The sequence below is a fragment of the Neltuma alba genome, unplaced genomic scaffold (genome assembly GCF_004799145.2).
Source record: "Neltuma alba isolate B1F8T4 unplaced genomic scaffold, ASM479914v2 tig00011700_pilon, whole genome shotgun sequence".
Classification (NCBI taxonomy): Eukaryota; Viridiplantae; Streptophyta; class Magnoliopsida; order Fabales; family Fabaceae; genus Neltuma; species Neltuma alba.
In genome coordinates, this window is record NW_021636337.1 from 454644 (window position 1) to 477049 (window position 22406).

General features: G+C 35.0%; 3 protein-coding genes across 3 annotated transcripts; 1 reads left to right on the plus strand and 2 right to left on the minus strand.

Annotated features, from left to right (window-relative positions):
* Window positions 1-353: 353 nt before the first annotated feature.
* On the plus strand, window positions 354-3535 carry LOC114716984 (probable leucine-rich repeat receptor-like protein kinase At1g68400). Its single transcript, XM_028902064.1, has 2 exons — window positions 354-1743; window positions 2861-3535. Exons 1-2 carry the CDS (start codon window positions 387-389, stop codon window positions 3490-3492), a joined length of 1989 nt encoding a protein of 662 aa, XP_028757897.1. The 5' UTR covers window positions 354-386; the 3' UTR covers window positions 3493-3535.
* Window positions 3536-5592: 2057 nt separating this feature from the next.
* On the minus strand, window positions 5593-14499 carry LOC114716977 (glycosyltransferase BC10-like). The gene is made up of 3 exons (XM_028902057.1): window positions 14418-14499; window positions 6951-7481; window positions 5593-6260 (listed from the first exon to the last, which is right to left on the minus strand). The coding sequence occupies exons 1-3, from the start codon at window positions 14442-14444 to the stop codon at window positions 5622-5624; spliced, it is 1197 nt and encodes a 398-aa protein (XP_028757890.1). The 5' UTR covers window positions 14445-14499; the 3' UTR covers window positions 5593-5621.
* On the minus strand, window positions 13538-20849 carry LOC114716975 (uncharacterized). Its single transcript, XM_028902054.1, has 12 exons — window positions 20490-20849; window positions 20258-20405; window positions 19147-19301; window positions 18374-18556; window positions 17905-17980; window positions 17704-17781; window positions 17106-17191; window positions 16747-16820; window positions 15924-15969; window positions 14972-15081; window positions 14644-14818; window positions 13538-13890 (listed from the first exon to the last, which is right to left on the minus strand). The coding sequence occupies exons 1-12, from the start codon at window positions 20748-20750 to the stop codon at window positions 13705-13707; spliced, it is 1578 nt and encodes a 525-aa protein (XP_028757887.1). The 5' UTR covers window positions 20751-20849; the 3' UTR covers window positions 13538-13704.
* Between the last annotated feature and the right edge of the window lie 1557 nt (window positions 20850-22406).

Below are 22406 nucleotides of genomic sequence, written 5' to 3' on the forward strand. Positions count from 1 at the left end.
AGAACTTAGAACTCTAAATTTTAACTAAACATTGGGGGGTCCATCGCTCCTCCAAAGACCAAACATTCCATTTTCTGTTCGCTGCAATGCAAAGCCCTTCCGGCAGAGTTTCTGGACCTCCCTGCCACTGCCAGCTTTAATAGTGCTATTATTTTATTTAATTTAATATTAAAACACATTCTCCACTATAAATAATAATAAATTATTTGTATGACTTTGACTAATTTCGCCGTTTAAGACCCTTCATTCTATTATTAATTGCTCTTTCATTACACACAAAACCACGTCACTCTCTCTCCGACTCTCCCCCTCCCTCGCTCAGCTCGCTCCTTATCTTCCCCCTCCTCCGCCTTCTCCCCCTTGTCTCTGCTTCTGTAACTGCAACAATGGCGGTATCCTCTCGCCTCTTTCTACTTGTTTCCTTCTTCTTCTTCTTCTTCTTAGTTTCTCATTGTCTTCTTCCCTCTGAAGAGTCCACAAACCGTGATTTAGAAGCTCTCATGGCGTTCAAAGCCGCTTCTGATACGCACAACAAGCTCACATCTTGGAACTCCAGCACCCACCCCTGTAACTGGGTCTTTGTCTCATGCCTCAAGAATCGAGTTTCGCGACTCTTTCTTGAGAATCTCGATCTCCATGGTTCCATCGAGCCGTTAACCTCTCTGACTCAGCTTCGAGTTCTGAGCCTGAAGCGAAACCGTTTTTCCGGTCCCATTCCGAGTATGTCGAATTTTACAGCTCTGAAGCTTCTGTTTCTTTCTCATAATGAGTTCTCTGGTGCGTTTCCGGTGACGGTTACGTCGCTTCTCCGCTTGTATCGCCTTGATCTCTCTCATAACAACTTGTCCGGCGACATCCCGACTACGCTCAACAATCTGAGTCACCTCCTCTCCCTCCGTCTCAATGACAACCAGTTCTCCGGTCACATTCCCATTCTAAACCTCTCCAAACTACAAGACTTCAGTGTCTCCCGTAATCACCTCTCCGGCGAAATACCCAAATCAGTCTCGGGTTTCCCCGCATCATCGTTCGCTCAAAACCCATCTTTATGCGGAGCTCCATTGGTGAAATGTAAGGACATCCATGCCGTACCGATTCAACCCGGATCTATAGGAGCCAATATTTCATCGCCATTGATGCCGCAAAGCAGTCCCTCAACGCCGGCGAAGAATGCAGCGCCCGAAACACCATCTATTAACACTCGCCACCATCATAACGGATCTTCGAAAATGAGACCAGTAATTCTAATCGCCATTATAGTCGGCGACGTCTTGGTTCTGGCTATAGTGTCCCTTCTTCTGTACTGTTGTTTCTGGCAAAACTACTCAGCAAAATTGAGAGAAGGAAACAGGTCGAAGCTTCTGGAAAGCGAGAAGATCTTGTATTCATCAAGCCCATACCCATCAACCCAAGCCGGATTAGAGAGGGGTCAAATGGTGTTCTTCGACGGGATGAAGAAGTTCGAGCTAGAGGACTTGCTTCGAGCTTCTGCAGAAATGCTAGGGAAAGGCGGGTTCGGGACGGCGTATAAAGCCGTTCTTGATGATGGTAATGTCGTGGCAGTGAAGAGGCTTAAGGACGCTCTGATCAATGGGAAGAAGGAGTTCGAACAGCACATGGAAATACTGGGAAGACTAAGACATCCCAATATTGTAAGCTTGAGAGCTTACTATTATGCTCCAGACGAGAGATTGCTGGTCTACGATTACATGACCAATGGTAGCTTGTTTTGGCTCCTTCATGGTACGTTCTTCGCTTGAAAATGAAATCTTTAAATTTACTTAGCTGCTAAAAATGTGGTTTATATAATATAACAGTGATTTACCATTCTCAAATGATGAATAGTGCTTTCATTTGCTGTGTCGGCTCTACTCTGCTAGCAGCCGAACATGCATTAGAGAACTAGCCAACTGAGCCAGGCAACGCTGTTGATCCTAATTACACCTATAGGGTAGCTAGATGTGTTCCTCTAAGATTAGAGCAGTTCTTGAATTGGAGAGGATCAAGCCCATTTCCCTTTAATATCTCTTGACTATAAGGTCATTGGCTAGAGTAGAGCAGCTTTAAACTATGAAGTTGGACCATTTGAGTGAGGATGGCTTCTTTAGGATACAATATCTGGGAATTGCAGGGAAAAGAACTGTTAGATTAGCAGAATCTGCAGATATTATAACCATCTGGGAATTTTCGTCGCTGCACTATCACTTTACAGACTGTACACCGTGCTAGGTTGGACTTGCAGCCCTGTTCATAAAAATACGATACATTACTGTAGAATAAGTCAATCCAATAGTTTCCGTTCTGCTTCCTCTGGATTTCCCAGTAGCCGAGAAGGAGGGTCTCTCTATTGAGCTGGCTGGACCTGTGGGGCCCATTTAAGGCAGTTTCAACTTCAAACCCTGTAGTTGGACCATGTGGTGATTGTGGGTGAGTTATTATTTATATAGTACAAAAGACAAATGTAAATGCTTGTCACAAAAAAAAAAAAGAGAGACAAATGTAAATGCAAATATCAGAACATCCGGAGATTCTTCCTCTTCCATTACTTTTACTTTTATTATAGAAATAGAATATCTAGATATTGCAAACAAAGCAACTGTTAAAATTTGCAGAAGATTGGGATCACTGTATTCGTGTTTTTAAGCTCTAGACGCTGCCCTTTTAGAAAGAAAATTACAAAGCACTTGTCTTTTTCTTCCCCATTTGCTTTTTGTTCTTTATCGTCAACAAAGTGCTTAAGTGGGCCCCGATATTATTCTGATTTCTTTCTGTTCTGATCCAGAAACTGGAAAAAAATAAAAAGATAATGTCAAATGCGTAATTACTGAGAAATTAATGGGTGACTGGGTATGTCCGACAGGGAACCGAGGACCCGGAAGAACCCCACTTGATTGGACCACAAGGCTTAAGATAGCCGCCGGAGTGGGCCGAGGCCTGGCCTTCATCCATGGCTCATGTAAGGCCCTTAAGCTCACCCATGGTAACATCAAGTCCACCAACATCCTCATCGACCAGGACGGGGACCCACACGTGGCAGACTTCGGGCTGTCCGTTTTCGCAGCACCGGCCACCAGATCTAACGGCTATCGTGCACCGGAAGCACTGGACGGTAGGAAAAACACGCAGAAATCCGACGTATACTCTTTCGGTGTTCTTCTCCTGGAGCTTCTCACAGGGAAGTGCCCCTCCTTAGGAGAATCGGGTGGGCCCGGAGGAGGCGGGGCCGCGGACCTACCCAGGTGGGTCCAATCGGTGGTGAGAGAGGAATGGACGGCTGAGGTGTTCGACATAGAGCTGATGAGGTACAAGGACATTGAAGAGGAGATGGTAGGGCTGCTTCAGATCGCCATGTCTTGCTGCGCGGCTGGGCCAGATCAACGGCCCAGGATGAGCCACGTGGTGAAGATGATCGAGGACATACGCGGTGTTGAGATATCGCCGAGTCATGACACGTCGGACTCGGTGTCTGAGTCGCCGTCCTTGTCGAGCTAGCTGGTGATGGCAAATGTGGAATGGAGAGGGTTCGTTACTTCAGGGGTGGGGTTAGGAGGTTTTAATTTTAAAGTGAAAGATATTTGTTTCTAAAATGTATTGACTTGAATTGGTAGATAAGATAGAAATTCATTGAATTTAGATAAGTCATGAACCAAATTGACGTTCTTCACTTCTTTGAGATGCCGTTATTGACTGGGAAGATGTATTGCGTACAGGCTTAAAATTAAAAAAAATGAATAAATACTTTTTTCTTTTCAAAAAAGCAATTTGAAGTATCCCCTTTTTCTCGTCCAATTTGGTCACACGGCCGGGGGCCAAGTTCTTGGGAAGATTGCAATCAGGTTTCAAGAGAGATTTGATTCCTCTAAAGGTTGTTAATACTCCTTCTATTCTTAATATAAAATCTATTTAGCTAATTTGATTATATTAAAAAAGTCAGCTAAGTTAGTTAATTATAAGAAAAGTGACACATTTTTTTCTAAAATACTATAATCATCTTTCTTAATACCTCATCTTTCTCTTCTACTTGATTATAGTTGAAAGAGTATCTATAGGGGTAATTTAGAAAAAATTGATAAATATAATAAATGGGTCTTATATTTAAAATCAAAACTAACTCAAAAATTAAGTCTTATATTAAGGATCAAAGGAGTAATTGAGAAACAAGTAATAACAAATTTTAGAGTAAGAAATAACAATTGTTTTACATTGCTTACTTGTTATTAAGATTTTTTTAATTTAATAATTAAATTCTTTTTTTGATATCCCATTATAATTCTCCCTGAATTCTTCTATGACTTGCCACTTCATGTTGTATGATTGAATAAAGTTTGTCATATTATGCGATCACGTAACATTAGGCAATCTACAACATAATAATAAACAAAATACGTAGTTTTTCATGACAAATAAATAGTGAATTTTTTTATGGGAAAAATTGAATAAAAATTCTGCTATTATATGGTAAATAGAGATAAATCTTATTTATTCGACTTTATCGAAGATTTATATAGATGTACTGTTATAGCTTATAGATAAATGTAAATAGATTTATTGTTACACCAATTTATATATAGATTTACTTTTAAAATATCAACTCTAGCCTTCTATTTGTATAAAAGTAAATAAGTGATTCGGTTGATTGTCATTGTTATCGTTACCTGTTTAATTACCACATGAAGAAAAAAAAAACTAATATTGTACGTCTTTTGAAACGCGAAGAAATTTACTGAATCGTTATAAAATTAAAACACGTCACTAAAGTACCAAATAAATCCATCAAATTTGGGATAATTTTCTTTAAATAGAGTTATTAAAGCCCCAAACGACATCTCAGTTAATAGGTAGGTATAAAGACATAATAAACCAATTACTCCTCCGGTCTTTAATATAGAATCTGATTGTTGAGTTGGTTTTGGTTCTAAATATAATACTCATTTATTATATTTATCAGTTTTTTCTAAATTACTTATATAGATGCTCCTTCAACCATAATCAAGTAGAAGAGGAAGATGAGATATTAAGAAAGATGATTATGGTATTTTAGGAAAAACGTGTTACATTTCTTATAATTAACTAACTTACCTAACTTCCTTAATCTAATCAAATTAGTTAAATGGGTCTTATATTAAGGACCGAAGGAGTATATCCTAACTTCAAACTGAAAGAAACGAATCAAATGAAACAATAAATGGCTTAAGTGATTTTTTGACAATTAATTTAAACACATTCACACACAAATATATTAATGCTGATTTTGAATTCAAACCTCATCCGAACATGATAGTTAAATTTAATCCTAATTTCAAGCAGAGTCAAATGAAACAATCATCTGAACATGATAGGGTTAACAACACTGAATTTGCAAATAACAAAAAAATTTTGTTGATGTTCTTTATTTGATATTTATAAATTTTAATTTTTTTTTAATTTTTCTCCTTAAATATATTCACGTACACAAACATGTTGATACCGAACTTAAATTCCAACCTCGTCTATGCGTGACAGTAACGCTGTCGTTGAGACAAATTTGTTGTTGACGAGGTTTTAGCAACATAACCTTTCATGTACATTTGTGCTTCTTCTTCTTCTTCTATAAGTAAATATAACGTTAGTATTATGTATCCTCAGAATTGCATAACCTTAGGAGCAAATCTAAGAAGTCTGCTTAATGTGTCAGGCAAGAACTTCCTGGCAAAGAGGTAACACACATTACTATCCTCAACCCCATTATATTCACACGTTGTGTTCCTCAGGGCCTTCAAGAACTCGACGGTGACGTAGTTCCTGGCCAACCTTGCCGGATGGGGCCCACCCTTTGACCAGTCAACCCAGGTCAACGTCCGGTTGGAGTTAAGGCCAGCGTGCTTCATGGTCACGAACGTCGGCAAGTAGTGCTCGTCGGCGTAACACGACCGCTTGCAGTAATGGTGGAACACCGGGAAGTAGGTAGTGTCGGAGACGACGGCGAGGGCGAGTTCCCGGTCCATTTCGAACCACTGGGAGCCCTTACGCCATTGGTCGACGGTGATGAGGGGGAGCATGCGGGGGCTGTAGCGGCCGCGTCCCACCGCAGAATGCTCGTCGTAGGACATGACGTGGCTGACGGAGGAGTTCATGAGGTAGGAGTAGACGGTGGAGAAGTTGAAGAGAGGAATGCAGGATTCCGATAACAGCACGAAACGTTGGTTCCAAACGTCAAGCAGTGCGTTTGCTAGTAAACGACGCTCCGCCTCGACCATGTTCACGCTTCCCCATTTCACTTCCTGCGTTTTGTGCATAAATTAAATTAAATATTGTTTCCAGAAATTTTAACTTTTTTGTTTTACAGACTATGACTTCTAAGGCATGATATGAGTAGAAATGACAAATGTTATACAGTTTATTTTTGGAGAAAATTGATAAAAAAAAATCCTAATTAATTAGAAAGTTAATTGCGCAAGGACAGCTAAAAAAAAATCAAATTTTTTAGTTCAGTTGTATGCAATATATTTTTCATCATGTACAGATATTTTTTTTTTGTTTAGCATCTAGTTAAAAGCAAATTGCACATAATTAAATAAGAGTTGTATCTATAAAAATATGTCACACTTTTTAGGACTAAAAAAAAGTGTGTTACGCTTGGTTCCCTCTACTTTTTAAACTTCATGCAAAGTACATTAAAAAAAGACAAGTCAAGAAAGGGGGGAGCAAATTGAATTTACACCTAACACTTGTTCACTACTCCAATATCAGCTCAGACTCTCCCTCTCCTTCTTCCGTTTTGCTATATCTCATTTCTACTTCCTCTGTTAAGCAAGGCCCCTACTCTTCTAAATTAGGCATTAATTAGGTACTTTCTGATGCTATAAAAAAAATAAAATAAAACCCTTGATTAATCTGTTCTAGAATCATATTCAGAAGTCAGGTCAAAATTGAAAAAAACAACGAACAGAGCAAGCAAGAACCAGACTAACCTTACTGGGAATTCTGCGACCATGGAAGACTGGACTTTCAGGGTCTGATCCATTGTACGAAGGATTCGAATGGACGTAAACTGAGTAATACTTTTCATGGCCTTTGAAGAACTTTTCCCACAAGGGAGCCAGAAACACAGGGCCTCTCGTCAAGAACATGAAGGCCACTTTAGGAGTTCGATTAAAAGGATATTCTTTGATCTTCGGAGCCATTGAAGCTCTCCATAGAAGCTCTTTATCGTCCATGTCGTGCATCACAGCCGGCGGCTTCAAATAGTTCTTCAGCCCCACGTGAGTCTCGTCGGAAATTTCAGGCCTTGGCGGTGCGGAAATTTCAGAGACTGAGAGACGAGTGAGTTGCAGGTTCAAGTTGCAACCTTTGATGTAGAAACTCAGAATGATTCCCAGAGTTATTCCACAGCCTAACAGACCGAAGTAGGATAGAAAATGGAGAATTTGGAATTGAGGGTTGAAAACTTTGGAAACAGAGTATGACGAGTACTGGGAATTTGATGAGGTCTTCATGGTTGTCTGGGTAACTGGGTATATGAAACAGAAAAGAAAGGGAAATTCTTGAATTCTGTTATCTGGGTTTATGAAAAACAAGAATCAAAGAGACCCTAGAAGGAGGGAGGCTTTCTCGTTCATAAGAATTGGACTGAGTCGGTTGCAGCTAATGGATGGTCAAACAATGGCTTTTTGTAGGGATGACGACGAATCTTTAACGAGAAGATGTACAGATAAAAATGGCGCTGAGAAATAAATAATGGGCTTTTGTTCTCGCAAAGAAAATATCTAAGAACAAATAAGGAGATGACGAGGAAGCGAGAAACGAGAAAGGATTTAAAAAGGGATTTGAACTGAAAGTTTGGTGATGGAGAAAGAAAGGAAAAGAAGACAGCTTTTAAGAGTCCAGAGGATGAAGACAAATCCATGTGTTTTGAAGATGGCTTTCAAAGAAGGCAGGGGAAGGCGAAGGAGGCTCCCTCTCTTTCTGACTCACTTTATGTCTATTTTTGAAGCCCCCTTTTAATATTTTTTAAATTAACTATCTTAATATATTTAATAATTTTTATTAAATATAACAGCTTTGCGAATTAATTTCTTGCAAGAGATGGTCTTCCTGGTTTTCCAAGATCCAATGGAAAACGGTATTCCACCATAACGTGTCCAATATAACAGCTTTGCAGATTAATTTCTTGCAAGCTATGATGAAATGAATTACAATCAAGCAAAAATTATAGGATCCAAAGATTAATTTTTCATTTTTTTATTATATGTAGTTAGTTATATGGATTTAAGTTAATTTAATTTAATTAAGGAGGGTTAATGTGGATTAAAGGCGGAGATGAAGGTTACATGTGGACTTTTGAGAGAGAGATGTTTGTGAATTTTGGAAGAGCAGCCAATCCTATTCCTTCTTCCACACGTTTTTGACGTTTTTGGTTTACTTGTCTTCCTAAATTATTTTTTTAAAGAAATATAATTATAGTAATTATAATTTATGAATCGTGTAATTTTCTCAATATTTTATGTTACGTATTGATAATTATGTGACCTAAAATGTTTAATTCATTATATGGTGTTTCGAGCCAGTTATTGTGTGGGATTAATTTTCTTATGCAGAATATAAAAAAATTATCACATGTGGTTTGTAAATTATAATTTTTTCGAAAGTTTGTTCAGAAAAGTTCGCAAATACTTATCTGGTCCTTAATATAAGGCCCATTTAACTAATTTGATTAGATTAAGGAAGTTAGGTAAGTTAGTTAATTATAAGAAATGTGACACATTTTTCTTAAAATACCATAATCATCTTTCTAAATTAAATATGATTCCAGAAGTAATTTTTATTTTCTTAAAAAATACTGAGTATTCCTTAAAATGTATTTAAAGCAACAAACTTATTTGTTAACTAAAAAACACCTTCTTTAAACGAATAAATGTCAAAAAAAAAAAATCAGGAGAGGCGTCATTACGAATCCGTCAAAGAAACGTTTTGTAAATTATCACCAAAATTTGTTTTTTGTGAATTCATTTATAACTAAATCAATTTCTGATTCTATTTGTTTTATTTTTCATATAAAGTATTACCTCTGATCCTAATTATAAGAGTTAGTTAACTAATTTGAAGAGATTCAGGAAATAAGTTAAGCTGGTTTTTTGTAATAAATAAGTGTTGTCTTTCCTAAAATATCTTTACTAATCAAGTTTATTAACTAGAATTACTATTACTCGAAGGATTACCTTAAAAAAAATACATAAATATGAGAAACAAAATAGATTGAGATCTTATAATTAAAATTAAAATAAAAGTTAAATAAGATTTTATATTAAGAGCCTAACGTAGTATTTTTCTAAGAAGCCTTTTTGGAAAAAACGTATGTTTGTCAAACTTTTAAAAATAACCAAAATAATATACAGAACCAATATTTTAAATATTTTTTTATTAATTTCTGGTACTGCCATGAATGACGGTGATTCAATGATTGGTCGTTAGTCGGTCAAAATATTTAGTTAAAATAATATTTTTTGCCTTCACGGCATTATTCCTTTAGTATGCAGTCGTAATTTAGCGGACTCAAGTAATATTAAAATTTTTTTAATAAAAATCTTACAAAAAAATAACGTTGCTTTGATTTTGTATTTCAGAGACGACGTTTTACAACCTTAAATTTTTTATTACATGTGAAAAAACTTAAATAAGAAATTTAACAGTAGATGGATGTTGAACACGAATATCAATATAGCACGCCAAATTTATGGGTTTTTTTTTTAGGAAAAATAGTAAATAAAGATTCTAATATGTGAAATTGTTATTTGAGACTCTCAATTTGAAAATTGGCTTCACAAGACTCAGTTTCATATTGCAAATATGAAATCTTAGTCAAATATCTAAAATGCCTCTCAGTCAAATTGTGATTTGGTCTATTGAAGTTGTCATTCGCTAAAGTGAAAATTTCTCATAGTTAACTTGTTATTTGACATACCTGAGTTGTGATTTCAGACATTTTACTAAGATTTTATATTTACAATACGAGACTGGGTCTTTTAAAGCCATTTTTCAAAATAAGAGTCCCAAATAACAATTTCACATATTGAGAGTCTTTATTTGCTATTTTTCCTTCTTTTTATTAAAAATAAAAAAATAGATGTTGGCAATGATAATAATAAAAAATACAATATAGAACGCCGAGAATGAAGGTTGATATTTGGCCAACTATAAGTTTGTTTTCAAGACAACTAAGAGCACATGGAAGCTTATTAATTGGAGACTTTGTGTCTTCTCTAAGCATTTTTCATTTTCTAACAAGTAAACCCAAAGACTGTGACTTGGAAAAATCAGGCAACTCACTGATGAGTGATAATTAAAGGTCAATTGAAAATACAATTCATATTTTTTTCAAAAAAAAAATCTAATTATTTTTTGAACAGAGAAAACAATATAAAAATATGAAGATACAATACAATAACCCCATTTCAAAAACAGGGGCACCAGAGAGTGAAAAATAAATAAATATTGTCAGAAATACATAAAAAAGCCAAAAAAAAAAAAAAAATAATGCGACGAGATGCTTAATAATGACATTTGAATTGACAAGAGCCTGCTGTTTGTTTTAACAAGGGGTCTTTCTGACAGGTAAAAATTGTCTGATGAGGAAATCAAATGCTTAACCTGGACAAATTTTTTGAATCAATTATCAGTGCAGCTGCAAAGTAGAAGACATAACTATTAACTAAGTTGAGAAATAGGTGACTTGAAAAATACACTCAATAATGATTGAAATGGCATGGAATAATTTTTTTTCTTGGCCAAAATACAAATCACTCCCCTTAACTTTAACCCTATTGCACATAACCTCTTTCATCTTTAAAAGTTTAAAAATAACATCCTCCACTGTCAAAACTCACATTTTAACCCCTTACCGTTAAAGTGGGTGTTAAATTTAACAGAATGGATGCCGTTTCAGATTATTTAAAATTACTTGATAGATGATATGTAATTTTTATTATTTTGTTAATTTATTCCAACTTAAAATTTACAATTACACTTAAAGGTATTTTTGTGATTCTACTAATAGTAATCCCCAATTCTCAGTCTCCCCTAATCCTACCAACTTGCATTGTTTTATTCTTCTCGACTCCAAAAATCGTCTTCACTCTTCACAATATAACTCTTCTCCCTTGGTTCTCATTAGCAATGTAACAATTCTATCAGTTGATTGTCCTAAAAAAATGACGAAGTATAAATGATTTTCTTCATTATCTTTGTCTCACTGCCCCCAACAAAATTTTCAACCCGCCAAAATTCACCCACTACAATCAACAGATAGACAGAAAGGAAGATAGTGAGCAATGACTATTGAACAACAACTGAGCGTGATCCATCTTTGAATCTTCGCTGGGTGGCTTCGTCTCCATTGAAAAAAACAATTTCACAAAAAAAGATTCTAGATTTAAAAGAAGGATGTGATGACGGTGATTTTTAGAATGGAGAAGATGATTAATTAGAAGGTATTGCAAACATGAAGGACCTGAGAATTGGGGGAGGCTGAAAGAGGAAGACGATTAGGTGAGTAAGACTAGGAATTAGGGATTATTATTGTAGAATCACAAAAATACCATTTAATATAATTATGATTTTTGAGTTAGGATAAATTAACAAAGTAATAAAGATTACATGTCATCTAATAAATAATTTTAAACAATCTAACATGACATCTATTCCGATAGATTTAATGGCTACTTTAACGGTAGGGAGCTAAATGTCAAGTTATGAAAGTTGAGGGTGTTATTTTTAAACTTTTAAAGATGAGAAATGACTGAATAAAATGAATAGTCTAAATTAAACCCCACATATTCAATTAAAATCCAACTTATGCTAATTTTAAATATATTTTTAATTTTTATGGTTGTAAAGAGAAGAGAAAGTATATATACTACATTTGGTCGTAATTATAAGATCTTATTTGTAGTCACAAAGAAGTCTTTATAATTAGGACTGGAGATAGTAACAAAGAAAAGATATATGATAAAAAGGAGTCCACCATCACATTTAATAGAAAGAGATGATGAACAAATAAGGCTAAAGCCTAAAGGATGATTAATTAAAAGGCTAATGTAATTGTTAGCTCTGATGCTGTAAATTTCAAACTGAAAGCTTTGATCCTTTATGTTTATTTCGTCTGAAACTTTGGTACTTGTGTTAATGGTGTTAAGCTTGATGACATGTTATTAACGCCGTTTAATTTGGTAATCGGACATTGGATGTCAGGCAAAGGAGAGCTAATGAGGCTCAGAGGAGATTTGTTGAAGATGAGAGAATGTTTAGCTCTTACCTTCTTTGCAAGGCAAGGCGTTGATCCCCCATACTTGAAAGGCTTTGACTTGCTTCTAGTAGAAGTTCCTCCTCGTACATTGTGGGCAAACGGTAGGTCAAAGGAGTGGTGAAGGATGCATAAGTGGAGATTATGTGACAATTCTTTTTGGTAGGAGCAAAATTATAGTAGAAGGTTTGTTAGGTGCCCAAATTATAAGGTCAGTGCCTGTCGAGGATGCAATTAATTTGATTGGTTTGCTGAACCCATTGAGAATCCAACTTAGTAATGTAGCGTAAGGTGGAGAAGATAAAGGAAGAGAATGCTGATTTTTGAATCAGCCCAAAAAAAGAATGTTGATTTTTGAAGGAGGCTGAAATTTTTGAAACATGTCATATATGTAGTGGCTGTTATGAATGTGTTTTAGTTTGGAATGTGCTGCATCTCATTGTGTAAAAGTTAGAAGGTGAGGTTGTATTTTAGAGTCTGATGTCGTATTTTAGTTGAAATTGTGTTAATATATATAACTTCGTGTTTTAAAAATATTTTGAAGGGATTCATGTTCATTGGGAACAAGAATTTGGTGTTTTTTTTTTTTTTTTTGGGTTCGTTGTGTTAAACCAAAAGCAACAATGCCTACGTTGTAAATCTAGTACCAAGCGATGTTTTTGGTGACCACACCCTTGGCTCTAAATATTAATGCCCAGCTGCTGAATCAAATTTCAGTTGAAACAATGAAACTTGAGATCACAAGAGCCCAGGGCCGAAAAACACGACACACGGTCCGACGTAGCACACGGTCCGACGTAGCAAACGTCTCCTTTTTTAACACTTCTAAGGTAATACTAAATTTTTTTTTAAAAAAAAAACTTCTAGATACCTATAATTTCTATGCAAAAATTTTTGAGGCAAAATTAGACCGTAACTCACATTTTAAAAATAAAGTTTGGGTGATGTAACTTTTGATTTTAACAGAGATAGAGGTTAATATATGTCTTAAAAATAAAAAAATAATTTAATTATGGAATAGAAAGATAGTGTATTTTGCTCAAAATTAGAATCATTTTTTCATCAAAATTTTTTAAAGCATTTGCGACCCTGTTTTTTAAAATTAAATATTTTTCTTAAAACTCTCCATGTTGATTCTTTCAAAAATAAAAATTCTAATAGCAACTACTGAAACTTACTCTACATTTTCCCCACTTTTAGATTACACAATTATTAGTGAAAATTACACTTGACCTGGTGAGAAGCGGAGAAACTGCCATGTAAGGTGAACCTATGAAATTGACTCATCTTATTGAAGAAGACCGTTGGTGGTGTCCTGGTGCTATATCAGATAAACGGAATTTCACGAGTGAAAAACGTGATCTAGTTAGTGGCATGTGCTTTACATCACCAAAGTTCAAGCCTCGAGGTTCTCTGATCATTCATTGTCAACTTGGGCGGCTTCCTTTTTTGACTGAGTAGAACGCAGCAAAGCCAGCCGCAGCCATAGCCACAGCCCCAGTAATCAGAAATGAAGGTTTCTCTATACGGAAACCACCAGTAATGTAAGCCAATATCCAGCGAGAAACAAAATGCAGCCCACAGGTGTTTTGGAACTTCTGAACCGAAAAATCCTATGCAGGAAGATTCATTATGTTCCGTCAGTTAGAATATATAATAACTCACCCAAGCTTCACAATCCCCTTTTATAATAATGATACAAGAGTTTTATTACAACTAGATATGTTTCAGAAATAAGTCATGCCATGTATGGCTTATGAACAATGTATTTTTATATTGATGATTAATGCATGAAAGTTTCCCTCTCCAAGGGATATTGCAACTGAAATTATGAATTTTGCAGATACATGTATACAATGAAAGAGGCTAATGGGTGGTCAATAGGGCCAATCAGAGCTTTCCCACCATGTCAACAAATGCACCCAAACTGGAATTGAACGTTTCTAGAGAAAAGTCCTGCACAGTCTCACAGAAATTGCGCACGCATTATTCAATCTGGAAGATAATACATGCTTGGTGAACAACTTTCTCAAGACATGAGTAGAATTGTTCATAGATAACCCGTATCTATTTTGGGCACAATTAATGTTGTCACCAAAATTTGAACCTGACATCTACCCAATTTCTCACCCACTTCAACCATAAACCCAGGTGGCATGTCATACATGAGAAACTATACATTAGCAGTCGTTGGGAGGTACTAAAATCCCAACGAATGCAGAAAGTTTGAATTGGTAGAGCTTACTTAGGTCATAAAATTTCCCCTTCTTTTTATGTATGATAAATAGAGCTTCCTAAGCCATGTTATTTTAAGGCTGTCATTATGTAACAACACCTATTAGCAGCAATAAGAAACAAACAACTACCTTCGGTAACTTATCTTGCTGGGCTAGATGATCCACATGAAGCCTCACATTTGACGATGCAGGAATCCAGGCCCTACGGTCAACATCAGAATACACGCGTGCTACAATGTCAAACATTGTTCTTGCTCCGCCTTCAATTGCAGCCAAGATATTTGCTTCTCTGCTCCTACGATTCCTGCAACAACAAATAGCATTCCTCACAGCTGAACCTTGTAGCCATATGAAAAATTAGTTAAGGGAAAGTAATTTGGTCAACACAAAAACCATATCCACTCCTCACTCCCTGTACCCCTCAAAACTACAGCCAAAGATGATTGATGATTCATACTTGAGATAACCACACAGCATGTGCTTTGGCCATAGGTTTATTCTTCCATGCATTGGTATTAAAGAATGTGGAGAGAGCCCAAGGAATTTGTAAGTGGTTTTGAAGTATTCCTGCAAATAACAATAGATTAAGCTAAAGCAATGCATCATCATATCACAGTAATCTTGGTGGAAAATGCAGTCTGCATAAAGTTCAAAGTTGTGGTAAATTGTAAGTTCTCTGAAATTTAAAATTTTAACACCCAATAAAGTGATGAATCTTGCTATATTGGAAAGATAGCCTATAGCTTCTAAGCAAGTATTATGTGCGCTAGAGTATAATTATTAATAAGAAGTGGATGCCACAATATTATATAAACTAAATGTTTATGAATAGAAATGCAAGTATTCATATATTCTTTGGTTACAGGAAACAATTTAGAGTGTATTATGACTGTTGGAAGAATAGTGACTGTATTGTATCTTAAAGAAATATAGTGTAGTGAAAGAATATTTTAATATTACCTCTGGTCTTAAATATAAGAGTTAGTTAAAGATTCAATTTGGCTCTAAATATAAGGTTCTAATCCATTTTGTTTCCCATATTTATTCATTTTCTCTCAAAGTAGTCCCCATGATGATTGTGCATGTTAAAGAATTTCTATTCTAATACACATGATTAACAAGGATATTTTGAGAAAAACAACACCATTCATTACCAATAACTAATTTAACAAGTTTTCTTAATATTTGTAAATTAGTTATCTAGCTCTTATATTAAAGACTGGAGGTAGCATAAAAATTCTAACCACTAAATTATATCTTTTCCCTTTTCTTAATTGAGTGCACCCTTGCACTTTAGTGGAGTTGAATGTAGCAACGCAGAGACTGATTCTTACTGGGAGTCCATAAATGTAATAAATAGAAAGAATGGAGGCAATCAGTCCAACATCACTAGCTCGATTTACACTTACAGTCATATTACCCCCACCAGTTGTGTCCAGGATAGCACTTCCTTGGCTGAAACAAAACAAGTTATCATGTTTGTGAGGCTAGCTTAAAAGACATATAAGATAAAGTAAATCAACTAATAAATCGGAACTACAAAAGGGTGACGTAAAAGATAGGTTAATACGTGACAAAGACAGACCAGACACTAAGTAAACAATGTGACCACACTGGAAGCATGCAAATTAGATAGTTGAAGCTTCCAACACCATTAACACAGATGATAGACTTGTCCCATAGATTTTTCCATTTTCCTCTTATTTTCTTTTTTCCTCCTTTGACGTTTAGCCGGATACCATAATTGAATGGGTTGCTGAAATCATAATCTGTCTTGGTCAACCAGCAGTACAAATAATGGAAGTTCCAAGAGGCTATTGAATACTCCCACAATTTCAGCTTGTAACAAACTAGAACAAAATACAGTTTCTTTCACCCACCAAACTGAGAAAAGCAATGCAATAGATTGCCCAACATAGTGAAGGAGAGCAATCCATCAAGACATTGCTTCAGATGAGGCATTCAATGTTTTTGGACAGTTTTCTTTTCTTTTCTTTGTTTCTTTATTTCTTTTTGAGGAAATGTTTCTGTACGGTTTTACTTTCATTGAAATATACTACCTCTAGTCTTATTTATAAGATCTCGTTTTTAGACTATAAGTGATGTTTTATAATTAGAACCAGAGGTAGTACATGACAAACATGCAAATGAAACTTGTATGTCCACGTGCACGTAATAGTTAGACCTCAGTCTTTGCTTAGTCATGTTTCCTGGAATACAATGGAACCTCACCCCACACAATGATCACCAACAATTAATGAATGAGTGTTCACGTGAAGTAGCGCCATGTGACCATCTGTATGTCCCTGAATCAGAGAAAATGCCATTCGTTAGAAGATAGAAGAAATTTTACAGTGAATAAAATTATTTTTCACAAAAGAAAATTTTATTAGAAAGATACATGGCCCATGTGATTTGCTCTTAAAGTAAAGAGCTGGAGTAGCGCTGCCATAGTCATACTTCTCAAAAAAACATTATCATGTTTATCAGCACTTAAGATCTAGAAAATGGAAGATGCTTCACTCAGACATGCTGTATCCTTAGATATAACTGACTGAAAGTGAACAGCACAAAATTGCTATCAATCATACCGGTGCCAAAATAACTTTCAATGTCTGACCACATATGTTAATTTCTTCATCTCCAGAAACTGAGGTACAGCCTAGTGACCAGTCATCTGTAATCATGCAAGACTAAATTAACAGGACAAAAATGTTTATGTTTTCAATATGTCACATTAGATAGTTCAAAAATCAAAAGAAGACAATTTAAAAACTATTATTATCTTAATCAAACAACGACTATCATACACAACTTGGTAAAAGAGATTGATAAAAACCTTATTAACTTGAATAGTTAAAAGTACACCAGATCTTCCAACGAAAAAAAAAAAGGTACACCAAATTCACTCAGTAACAACAATAAGTCCAGTCAAACTTAAATATATCATTCAATTGTCAAGATTAAGAAAATGAATTTAAGAGAGATACAGTAGAAAAAATTAACAGGAGAAATCCGAAAGCTCATATGATCACATGCACCAAGAATAATGTTAAAAAATATACTAGCATGGCCATCAAATTAATACTTCCAAAAACCACACTTTAAAGGAAATTACACACCAATGCAAATTGTCACCGCTAAACTCTGCTGAAAAGAAAATAGAAACAAAAAGTTTGACATTGCAACCTTTGCTTATGCGACGAATGGTGTTTTCATGTGCTAACAAAATAGCATCAGGATTGCACTTTTGGATAACCGAGAGACCTGGCATAGGAGACTGCAAAAAATTAGAATAGAAAGAGTATACGCATAATAATATCCAATATAGGATTATTCATGTCTGATGAGAATAGAATACTGTTCAGCATACTTTTAGCAAAAACATACCATCAACATGATCATAGTGGTGATGAGTGACAAAGACAATCAATCTCCTCGGCAAAGTGGCAACAACTTTCAATAGCTGATAATTTAAGCCACTAATATGTTAGAATTTCAAAAACGGATTATGTAAGCTCCAGCCACCATTTTTAGGGAGAGAGATGGATTCATATTTCATAGTCAAATATGATCATGTTAAAATTTTAATGAAACACCAAAAATTTTTTGATGTCTCAACAGTTCTATCTTCTGGTATCCAAGCTTTAAAAAAGTTGTCAGCTAAACACAGGCATACAAGACTTTCTCTTGTTTTCCAATGCATTAGGTCCAAGGATGGAGAATCACATGAACCAGTGGGCAACGATCAATCTTGCAAATATGTTTGTACCATAATCCAATCAAGCAGAACTTAAGTTAATCTTATCACTTGAGAATAGGAGTTGGACAAAAACCTGAAAAGGCAATTTGAAATTACCTCTTCATGGAACTGTGATAGACATCCTGGATCAACTATCAGAGCATCTCCACATGCAATAAAACTTTTATCCCCAGACTCACTTGGAACATCGTCTGGGGCAAATACCACCAAGTTTGTCGTGTGAAAAGGCTTTTGGGTCCTACTTCTCATAGGTATAAGCACAACACCAGGAGGATACTCCTATGAATAAATAAATAAGTAAATCTTCATTTTGCATCAGAATATTAAACAATATGAACTCATAGGTAAAAGAACTTGCTCTGTCCATGTTCATTATAAAATCAATATTAAACTGCAGTGGTACTTTCAATTGTGAATCTTGCCCAATGTTAGCACTACATGTGGTATTTTCAACAGATGGCTCATCCTGGATGAGATAGTTATCCCATTAACATCGTAAAGGCATGTAAGGATGTTCATTTCCACATTTGGAAGCCAATATGAGGTTGAAAACCAGTAAACCCATTTATTAAATCTCAATTAAGATCTTACTTAATGTTAGCAATTAGCACCAAAGGAAAAAAAGCAAAAAAAAAAAGTGTGATTTTCTCCTTTTCTGTGGTGCTCTGAATGCAATGCAGAGGGAGGTTGAACTCATAATTGTTTAGGATGAAGTCTGCCTAAAAAGTGACTCACTGGCCTTTGAAATTCTTGTTCTAACTCGTAAAAGCTTAGCTTGTACTACATGAATGGTTTTTTATGTATTTATTTATTGTAATGTCTAGTATTTGCCCCGCCATGACAATAGACAAAATTCAAAGAAAGCAAACCTGATAACCTATGGTTGGAGGAACTTTCCACTTCGCAGAACCTAATGAGTCATTTATAAGACTAACAACTACCAATGGTCCAACACGTTTGCTAGATGGTTTTACTTCCAAAAGCCAGTTAAGACAGCTCTGGACAGACATCCATCTACATATATCTGCATGACGATTACCAGAATAAGTCAATCTGTCGTCAACAAACCAGTTTTTTCAAAGAATAAGCTTTAATACGAGTTTACAACAAACTAATATAGAAAGTAAAAGTCAAAGAGCAAAAAAAGAAGAAGAAAAAAGTCAAAATGAATGAAGTGAAAACATTGATACTGATCCAACAAGTCACAGTCCGTTTAAATTAACTACGTCATTCATAAATTCTATAAATTCTATGATAACAAGGCCTTATCAGTGGACTAAAATTGCCGTAAGGCAGATTTACTTTCCTATCTTCCATTTGGACATTACCAACCAAATCAGTATCATATTCGTAGCTATTACCAATTATGGTCCCATATCTCCCAAACTTTTCCTAAATGTATCAACCCAGCATTTTGCTATATTTCCTCTGTCGTCCTGCCTATTATTTTATATACCCCATATCTTTCCATCTTATTTCCCCCATATTTAACTGTTCTTCTGCAACCAGAGAAGTCACCGTAAGCTGCCAAGCGCCAAATGAGGCTTTTATGTCTGTTCTATATTATAAAAAACACCAAATTGTTATCTTACAACACAAAACTTTTGAATACAATCAGAAATAAGACTTCTATAGTGGCATCATCTAAAAATAATAATAAAGGGCGAGATTGTGATTAGAAAACTGTTTACAAGCAATCGATGCAAACCGATACAAGTTTCACAATGCTAACCTGAAGGCCAAACATTATCTTTCGCTGTTAGTCTTGTTAAAAATATAATAACTTGTGTTTTTGTAAGAAATCAGTCCTCCCTGAAATTTCTCCAAAGAACTAAATCAACATCGAAGGCTAACAGGATGAACCAGCTTATCGGCGCATACCAGGCATGAGCACAAATTAATGCAAGGCTGTAAAGCCATTAGGTAATTTCTTTAAAAGATATAGTCAGCAGCCGATAGTCTATGATAATCGCAACAAACCTCGTAAGTCATGGTCCTCGGCTGGCAATACTCCCGTGATGAAGACCGTTTGAATGGGCAAGTCAGGTCCAAATGCAGGTTCCTTCACATACTTGTAGTATTTCCACACTCCCATTTCAACTGCCCCAAAGCCTATTTGTTCAAAGATCTGCATGCAAACAAACGGAAACAAAAAATACAAAATTTACTATCAAAGTATTAAAAACAATAATTCCATGCTCAAAAGCACGACCTCGTTAAAAGCCGAGCGTAAGTCGAATTCTTTCAAATCAATCTCTTCCGAACGCGATTCTGCAACTTCCACGACACATTGAGACCCGGATTTTCCTTGCAGGGGGTTCAATTGAGCGGAGGGCAAGTCCCACAGATCAGAATCGACGTAAGAATCGTACTCTTGGTGATCAAATTTTGGCGGGTGTGACTGTTTAACGAGCAGAAACTCGTCGTCATTATGAGGGTTTTTGAAGATCAACGCAAGCTTCTGAATTGCCATAGTCAATAACTATACTTGGTAAGCTTCGGGGTCAAGCGAAAGACAGAGATAGAGCAGATAGAGCACGAGTTCAGTGTTGAGAGTATGTTGAAGAAACAGAGAAAGCGGCTAAGAATACAATGGAATTATTATTAGCATTTGTTTAATATGACATCAGGCAATAATAAAATTTATATTTTATTTTAAAAAATATAAAATGCATATGAAATGACCTTTTATAACTTTATCAAGCCGAAAATAAATTGTCTAATGTTGATTTTGGAGGGTATAAATACTTATACTGATTTATATAAACTTGAATATGGATTGTATAGCCAAAATTATATAGCAAAATTTATCTGATTTATTTTATTACAATTCGATGTAATTAAGATTTCATTGTATTATTTTACTGTGATAATGAAAACATCTCAATCGGATTTATAAATAGAATGAAACTAAAATAGCGAGTTACCCCTCCCATCATAATTGTAAGAGTTGGCTATGTAGTTTGTTTTGATCTAAATATAACCTCTTAATCCATATTATTTATTATATTCATCATTCTTCTCAAATTAATTTATCTAACTTGTAAATGTATAAGTAAGTTGGAGATTTGATTTGGTCATAAATATAAGACTTTATTTTATTTTGTCTCTTATATTTATCTAACTTGCTCCCAAGTAATTTCTATTATGATCATAAGAATTGTTTCAATACACATAAATAATAAAGATATTTTAGAAAAGACATAAATAATTTAGCTTAATTAATGTTATTAATATTCACAAATTAGTTATCTAGCTTTCATATTAAGGATTGGAAGTAGTACTTTCTCCATCCTTTTTATAGTAAACAATCTGTTTTATAATAAACAATCCTGAATATGAGAAACAAATCCATTTTGTTAGAAATTTTAAATTTTTCTTTCCATTTTTACCCCCATAATTAAATATATGCCACTTTTTTTTATGATAAATTTTTACTCATCATCTTCCATATACTCACTTTACAAATAAGGGTATAATTAAAAAAAATATGTATATATCTTACATATTTATTGTTTTCAATTAAATTTAATTAACATTTTGAATCAAGTATATTTTGATAGTTATTGCTTATAATAAGAAATAGGTGGATTATAATTTATATTATATAGGAGTATTTAAGACACCGTATCACATTTATGAGAATTTAATAATTTATCTAATTTCTCCTCCCTAACTTCTCAACTATGCAGTTTTGAGCGCAACTAATCCAGTGGCCGGATGGAATGATTGGCGCCTTTGCGGCACGTTATGGCAAGTAGTTGACCGTTAGGAAAAAAGGCGCTATTGGCAATAGGGTTAGCTGGGCAAGAACTTTTTTTTGTTTTTTTAAAAATAATTTGAAGTACTCCTGAGTTACTTTTTTTACTTGGAGTTAGATGCTGACCGGCCAATAGTATTCAGGATTAAAGTCTTTTCAATAACTATGTTTTTCTTTTAAAATTAAACTTGTATTATTTTCTTCAAAGACTATGCAGAAAAACCTCTCTAGTTTGAGGCTTTGAGCAGTGTGCTGACGATAAACAAAATCTCCAATTATTTTTCAAAAGAAAAAATTAATCAGTTGTAAATTTAACTTCAACTACGTGCAATTCAGATAAGATTTAATCATTTATTTCAATTTGTTGAG